Raw genomic sequence first — 8,643 nt, 5'->3', positions numbered from 1 at the left:
TGTATAAACACAGATCGGATAATAACCGGGAGGCTTTAGCCCCTCACCCGGGGCCCCAACACCACCGATCACCACAGAGCCCATACACTGCCCGACATGCAACACGGACCGTGGGGGAGGGGCACAAAAAGTTTTACTTTCATACAGGGACATTCATGTGCAGGACAACATTCACCTGACACTCGCCGAGTCTGGGGGGAGTTTGTGTGTTGTCACTATACACGTGTATCTGTCATCGGTGTCCCGAACCAATGTCAGTGATCGGTGTGCTGTCGGTGTGTCAGTGATCGGTGTGCCTCCAGCAGTGTCCTTGTGTTCAGTTGCAGCGCCCACTAGTGCTGACACCCCGTCCATACATGTAGTATTACAAACAATTGCCCTAAAACAATCCAAGATATACCTCCCAGCCATACGATCCGCACCGACCCTCCACGTGGCACCGATCACAGAGATCGGTGTTTTGTGGTGACATTGGCCATGATGAGATGGGGTGTTCTGTATACACATCCTCCATGATTGCACCGATCACATACAATGTCGGCACTGAGATTGCTGCGGATCGTACAGCACTGTGTGGGCCCACTGACCATATCCAGCAATCGGCACATCGCTTGGACATTATTTCTAGAATTTCTGATTCACATTCCCTATAAATGTCACATTCACTGAGTGTGAATGTGGACACATGGGGGGATGATCTGTGTATGTGGGGTATCCCAGGCTCCAATAAACACCAGATCCGGGCAAATATCAGAGCAGACTCTGTAATGTACCCGGGATGTCCGATGAACCCATACGTGTGATCTGTGCAGCAGCATCGGCCGATTTCTGTCCGACTTGTGTACATTTGTACTGGTATAAAACGATCTTTTTCGTACAATCTTTATTTCTCTAACAATGATATAATTCTGAATGGATTGTATTCTCTGGCATGGTGTAGAAGTTATTCCGATTTCATATTGTAATATTTGCACAGCCGATGTGTGGAGGAATGATTGGCTGAGAATTGTTTATGAATAATATTAATGATCAATATGAACAGATATCTCTCTGTGTATGGGCTCACCAATATCGGACAGATGGATACAAGAATATCGGAGCATTACAGATCGCTGCAAAACACAAATAATATTTTATATACAGATCTGCAGCCCATGGCACTGCCCGATCATTGGTCGTACTATGTGTGCGGTAAATTCTCCCAATTTATTAGAAGAAATCGTATGTTATTCTATCACACATTGCCAGTATTATAGTATATAGTATAGTAACTCGATATAGTAATAGTATAATCGTATGATGAGGACACTGACACATGTATAACGACCTGTAAATCGTATGACCGATCACACTGATCACCCAGGAGATTGGACAATATTTATCTCCAGCCTCCTGACACATCTATTCACCCAATATTCTGCAATGAATGTCCCAGGATCTCACATTCATTCTCCTCCGCTCCGGTGTATGTTGGCGAGCACACATCGTCCCTATAGAGAAGATTATATCCCGGGTAATGGCGGCTTTCATTCCCTGTGTATGTTGCGTGTATGTTGTGTGTATGATGTGTATTTTTTGTGTGTATTATGTGTGTACGTTGTGTGTATGATGGGTTTATGATGTGTGTATGTTGTGTGTATGATGTGTGTATGTTGTGTTTGTATGAACAAGGCCGGCTCTATACAAGGGTACAAGGGTTTGGCACATACATGTGAGCGATGTGAGCTGGGGGGTTTATACACCGATACAAGTACACCATTCATCCCATGCCTGGGGGGAGTTTATTTGAAGTTTAGATTTCCAATTTAAAAACCCCGAATCTGGACACTTGTGATATTGTGTAGTATAGACTATCACACAATGCACCGATCTGTAACAAGCGATATATATCGTGACAGATGTGATCCATGGAAAGATGTGTGGAAATGATGGAGATCGTGCTGCGATGTGCCCCCGGTGGTTCCCTGGGATTGATATTGGTGATGAGAGAGGGGTGTAAATAGGAGATCCGTGTAATATACAAGTCATACGATATACTCGTATATAATACACACATCATTGGTAAACATGGTAATACAACCAATTTCTTCCCAATAAAAGATCAGTCTGTGGGATTTATTAGGGATATTCCCCGGGTGAATGGGCCCATAATTCGCACATGTATAGCTCCCATGTACTATCATGGCTAATGCGCGGCGTATGTGTGCGGCAGCTCGGCGGTAAGTTGACACGTGTACAGTGCCAAGCGATCTGCTCGGCTGTTTGTGTCATACAAGCGGAATATCTGAGTTGGGATTCCCCGATCTGCTCGGGCTGTCCCAGACATTTTTTAGGAATGGTTTCATGTAAGGTGTGGCCGATCCGAATGTCTGCGGGGATTGCATGGCCCTGTCCTGCAGGTGAGGGGCAATGCTCAGCATAGGAGATGCAGCTGGATGGCAGATACCCGCAGAGTTCAGGACACATCCAGGTCCTGCAGCTACAGATGAGGTCCGCCTTCTACTCATCAGCACAGCCAGCTTTTCTCCTATTCCCCGCAGCGAAACAGGAGCGAATCAATTAAACACAAGTGTCTGCTGCTACCCTACACCTGTCCATGGCTGGGGGCAATTACCTGATACCCCGCATCATACAACATCAAGACACAGCCCGACACCACCTACCTGCAATAAGGGGTTACCAGGGGGCAGTAAGGGGGCAATGGGGGGCACAGCTACCACATCCAATACAACCTTCTTGAAATCTGATGGGGTGACCCGATGTCTTATAGAGGACACAGACTATTCCCCCCGCATGCTGATAAATACCCCCATACATATACAATTATTAATATTGGGATTGTACAGATCCACTCGTCTGATGATTGGTATTATGGGACCTTATCGGGTATTATCAGAAAACTTTCTTGCGGAAATTGCCAACTCAGAAGATGAGAAATAACAATTCATAAAGTTTGTGAACAAACCCAAAGTGACACTTCCTTCCCTGTGTCTGCAATGTATAAATATATATATATATATAGATATCTGGGTGTGAATGACACATCGGGCAGGGTGCACACAGATATATTCCTCCACACACACACTCTATGTATCTCTAGCAGCAATGAATGAGTCTCCCAGCAGCACTGACCGGGACATCCCTGCTGCCTGAACACTTGGCACATGCTTGTGGTGCTGATGCAGGTAAGTGGCAGGACCGATCAGGTAGCACAGGTACACACATTACCCCACACACCCCAATCCCAGCACTCTGTAGGACCCCTGACACAATGCTAGCATGGTTGTGGTTCTGCAGATGTGCATCCAATCACACTGTCCCAGGATCCGATCACACATCGGGCAGTGTATGACTGACAGATGGGACATCGCATCGATCTGAGCACACACACGTCACACACATGCAATCAGCACACTCTACCTTCCTCCGCCGACTTCATGATGAATGGGAAGAAGGGTTGGAACTCCACACTGTCTCTGACGCAGGCTTGAAGCAGCGGACCGAAGGGAAGACTGGAAGGAGCGGCAGCTGCTACAGTAGTGCGTGGCATCCACTCAGCGGTCCGAGCAATGGGGGTGCAGCGATCAGAGATTGGGATCTGTCACTTCCAGCAAACTAATCCTAACACTGGGAGATTCCGTGCGATACGATTGGACAGACTATGCACATGTGCGATCCGAAGTGTCACCTTGTGATCTGAAGCCTATTTCCAACTACAATGTGACTTTCGTATTGGAAAAGTCCCGTGCAGAACTCACAGGGGTCCTGCACTGAGGTGACACCGGCAGTTGTTGCATTGACAAATGTGTGCAAAGTGTGACAGGCGTGCTGTGTGAGAAGTGGCACTGATTGCCGCACTGATTGCCGCACTGACTGCACGCACTGATTGCAGGGACTTGCTGACTTGTTCCCCTGTCTATGCTGGGAGTTCGGCAAAGTCTCCAAGTCTCTCTCTGACGCAGACCTGCGAGCTGCCCGATGCCTTTTTTAAGCTGGAAAACACCCCCTAGACACTCAGCACCTTCCTCTGCCCCGCCCCCCGGCTATGCAGCTCCTCCCCCTGACTGTGACGTCACACAACTCTCCTATACTGTCTGACAGTGCGAGGGGCGTGTCCTGTGTGTCACCACTGAGGTTGTAGTTCCCCTTCTCCAGTGCTGATTGATAGGGATCCTTCAAGGATCTCTCCCCCTTCATCAGCTGACCTCACCTGCTGGGATCACAAAGTATTGCAAGGGTTCAAAACCTTTATATTTATAATTCATGGAATATTAGAGAAATAAAAGTTCAACTTACCTCACTGCAACTTACATATGTCCTATAATCAGTCTAAAGGGAACCCGAGGCTGCCATCCCTGTCCTCTGCTTCAGAAGATGCTAAATGCCTGACTGTCATGCAGATCCAATAGTTATCAAAACTTTAAAAGATAATAACTTGAAACAAATGTGTATATAACTCCTGATTTTACCATCCAAGCTTGTACTAGGACAGTGACACATACTTAAAGTAGGTCTCACACTTCCTTATTTCCGGCACAGACTGGACACTGAGTGCTGCCATCTTCTTCCATCCTCTTCTCCTTCTTCTTCTTCTTCTTCCTAATATTAATAAACAGAATTTATATAGCACCAACATATTACGCAGCGCTGTACATTTCTTATGTCACCTGATCTCACACTGCGCAGGCACAAGGTGCGTCTTCCTGAGAATATAATGCACATGCATGAGCTCGGCACTTTTATTTATTGATATTCTAGTAAAGCCCTGACCTCGGGCATGCACAGAAGGAGCAGCCTGCAGCCTCATGGGATAAGTGACTTATGAATCTCAGGAGGCTGTGGGATTCCCATTCAGTCCTTACCGCCGCAGCAATCAACACAAAGATAAAATATTTAAAAAAAAAAATGTATTTCATTTCATAAGCGGGACAGCCACCAATTTATATAAAGTAAAATATGTGATGATAGGTCCATTTTACAAAAATGTCATTAGGTGGGTTCTTTATTGCAGAGGGGATAGGCAATGTCTCTACTGCAAATAAATACACTTACCTGCCTGTGGGCAATTATTTCACTAAACTCACCTCTCCTCGCTATATAACTAACATATCCTTTACCCGCTCCTCTTCTGGGTTTAGAATCTTCAGCCATTGGCCAGATCAGGATGATGTAGCTCCTGCACTCAGGTGTTTATTCATCCCCAGCAGCCATGTATAGGAGGTTTGTACATTATAGAAAAGACTACAAACCACCAGGTAAGTTTGTTTTATTGCAGAAGAGACATGGCCTGTCCCTTCTGCAACAAATACCCTGGCTGATCACATATTTTTTATTTTTAGTTCTACTTTAAGACAGAAACATTTCCAGAAGTGGGTCAGTACTGACATCTTGAAAGAGCACCTATATAAGACTACACTTATATAAAAAATAATCCTGCAGTAGTCTCTATCCACACAGAAGGGGTTAATCACATGAGATCATATTATTCCCCTGTGCAGCAGAGCCTTGAACCCAGAGGCTCAGGATGACCCCCCACCCCCCAAGGGGTATGTCCATGACTGCCCAGGCTCAATAGATGAAGGTTGACCCCATAGGAGCCTCCAGCGGACTTGTAGACTTTTTGCAGGGAACAGAGGCAGACTTAAGGTGAATATTTTAGTGAAAGCTGACTTTTTTATTATTACTGGGCTGGGGTACTTTCTATCAGTGGAGTTGGGCTTTAGGAGTTAGAGAGATTTGTTTAATTTAGAGGAAGCTGTGTTGCCTATATCAACCACAGCGCTCCGAGCATCGGGTAGAAAGGCATTGGATAGCTATGGACGATAAGCCGACTTTTCCAGGACTCCACTCCTTTATTCCAGCCGTACGGAGACTGCAGTGCCAAAATTCCCTAACCCATGTGTGAAATGTCTGTCCTCCTGCAATTAGCACTATTACCCTATTATTCGGTGTGAACAGTAAGAATCTAGAAGCATTTCATGGAAATATATAAATATATCTAAATAATATATATATAAATAAAGAAAGTCTGCATGCTAAAGTCATTATGTAAGTCATAGGCTTCCCCTGCTGTGGAAATTTGGAAGAGAAGAGCAACTGGCAGTCATCAGAAAGGAAAATCCCATTCTGCTAAATTACTTACAGATTTAGTGGATTTTGTTTCAAACGCCGAGAATTGTTATTGTGTATACGCTGTAAATATCTGACTTGTGACTCTGACCGTATTAATCAGTGTCGTTCCTCCAATAAGCGGTGCACAGCGAGGATATCAACGAGTTAACGCTGTGGTCTGCAAAGAACAATCCAGCGATCTTGGAATCAACTAATATTTTATTCCCTAATTTCTGTCCAGCAATAAAGAGGTTAATGTGATCTGATAACTAGGCCAGTACCTGAAAATCCCAAACACACCAAGGTGTCTGTCTGTGGGTATGAAATTATTTGCACTTTGTGAACTTTTCAGGAAGCCCCGCTCCACTGGGTTTTATTTGTCTTTGCTATGTTTTTGTATGGAATCATATCCTAGAGTTTTAACATCGTGTTATTTTGCCACTGTAGACGGAGATCCTGTGGGAGTAGTGGTAGCCAGTTAGCGGTTTTATGTAGGAACAGTTGTGTACCATTATATCTTAAACAAGGCTTACTAATGCAGACCATCATTTGCTGCGTGTGCTTGCTTACCTCTAAATATTTATGCAATCACTTACGGTCAGGGAGGACCCTTCATTCTGCCATTTATACTGAGACATGTTAAAAAAGGCACAAGTTTAAAATGAGTTAAATTAGGACTTTGCACAGGGTGCATTGTAGAAAGCAAAAAAAAAGTTCTGTTGGTACAGGGCTTGGAAAAACTTTAAACACTATACCTCCATGTTAAATACGCTTAATATTCATTTGTAAAACTTTGTCTTTGGATTCAATCAACCAGCCAAGTATGGCGTTCACTTCAGCATTTATACGAAGGCTTTTTCCATGGTGTGTGCACATTTTATGAATCCATTTGTTAGCAGAGGATGGCATGGAAGACATTTGTGATTTGCCAGATTGGCACACTTAGGCTGTATAAAAAAGAGAGTAGAAGAAGTAAGTGATAAACAATTTTTTAAAAATGTGATTTTCTGTATCCTTTGTATAATCTATTCTTAAATTATATATAACAATAGATTTTCTTAACCCTTCGGGTCCATTAATACCACTCCGATCCATTGTGGTATGGTAAACTCATTAGGGCACAACTTGTCATGTAGGAATTGGGCTTCTAGGGTGATGTGGAAATGACAGAATTCTTTTATTGGTTTGGGAATGCCTTAAAGTATATCTATACCTAATATTTGGATACAATGGAGAAAGATTAACTGTGTTTTCTGCTATGTAATCCTACATTAGATAAATTTGTCTGCAGTTCCTGCAACAACCTACTAGATTCTGTACCCACTTTCTTCTCTACTAATCCCACAGAATCCCTTAAAATTGGTGCCGTAAACAATATTTGAGATGATGGAAAGGATATGACAGTAAAGATGATATTTGAACTCACAAGGGGGTCAGTTTTGTGCTCACCTTTGGGCATTTTGAAGGGCTCCTTAACACATTTGTCTCACACAAATGACATGGGCAGATCACTACACCATATTAGCTCCATGATACACAATACTATTTATTATAAAATATAACTACCTTTGTTGTCATTTGGCAAGAGACAGGTGTGTTTCCATGAAAGGTTCAGCAGTACTATATGCAGAGTGGAAAGTCTTAAAAAGGAACAATTCAAATTAATTGACAGATCAAAGGGGATCATTTCCAGCATCTATTTCACATTGTCCACCTTGCTCATGATGTTCTCCTATATGCACTTATACAAGATGGACCTGGGGATTCAATGTGATCTAGATGAGTGGCAATCTTTTTAGAGATCTCTCTAGAGTATCTATCAACGCTCCATTCATTAAATCTATAAAACACTGCTGAGGTGGTACTTGGTCGAATCTCAAGGCTGGATTCCAAAGCCTCACCTTTCAGGGTCTGGGGGTATTCCCAGAGGGGTACAATGGTACATATACTGCAGCTCTGCCAAAAAGTCATTTTATATTTTATTATAATATATTAAATTATATTTAAGGTCACACCAGTTAGTCTACCCAAAGAACCAGATAGCACACTTTTCAGTAAGTTGGATCTCACATTGTCCACCTGTTTAAAAATTACATACATTTAGGGGTCGGAACTGTCATTGCTAGGTCATGAAGGTCCACTATTATCAATCAATCAATCAATCAATGTATTTGTTTGTATGAATGGGATAATGACCAATGACAAGTTGACATGTAAAGGTAATACATAACTTTTAATGATACATTGGACCCCTGGATCACATACCTGCATCAGTCATGTAATCATGGCTTATTCTTCATCTCATTTTCTCTTCTTTAGTAGATCTTTTTCTGCTTTGCCCTTATTTTTCTTTTCATTTATTTCTCAGTTTTAGCCTTACTACCTATGCTTCATAAGCAGGATTCTTTTGCGACTCCTAAACAATATAGCACTATATTGGAGGGTTTAGTTTTTACATATGTATTTGATATTGGTCTCTGTACAAAAATGTTTTTGAACTTCTTGGTTACATAAATATTTTTCAATCTCGGT

The 8,643-nt window shown here is 42.9% G+C and overlaps 1 protein-coding gene across 3 annotated transcripts in view; it reads right to left on the bottom strand.

Annotated features, from left to right (window-relative positions):
* The window catches only part of NFATC1 (nuclear factor of activated T cells 1), a 118,199-nt gene extending 114,254 nt beyond the window's left edge, over positions 1–3,945 (bottom strand). The window contains exon 1 of one of the 3 annotated variants that reach the window (XM_072411555.1): positions 3,421–3,945. In XM_072411555.1, coding sequence (XP_072267656.1) covers positions 3,421–3,550 — 130 coding nt within the window. In that variant the 5' untranslated portion in view covers positions 3,551–3,945. The remainder of the gene's footprint in view (positions 1–3,420) is intronic. The other 2 variants (XM_072411556.1, XM_072411557.1) reach the window with 2 other exon arrangements.
* Between the last annotated feature and the right edge of the window lie 4,698 nt (positions 3,946–8,643).

This window comes from Pyxicephalus adspersus, chromosome 5, assembly GCF_032062135.1.
Source record: "Pyxicephalus adspersus chromosome 5, UCB_Pads_2.0, whole genome shotgun sequence".
NCBI lineage: Eukaryota > Metazoa > Chordata > Amphibia > Anura > Pyxicephalidae > Pyxicephalus > Pyxicephalus adspersus.
The sequence above is the reverse complement of the archived record's forward strand: the minus strand, read 5'-3'. Positions and strand labels throughout refer to the sequence as shown.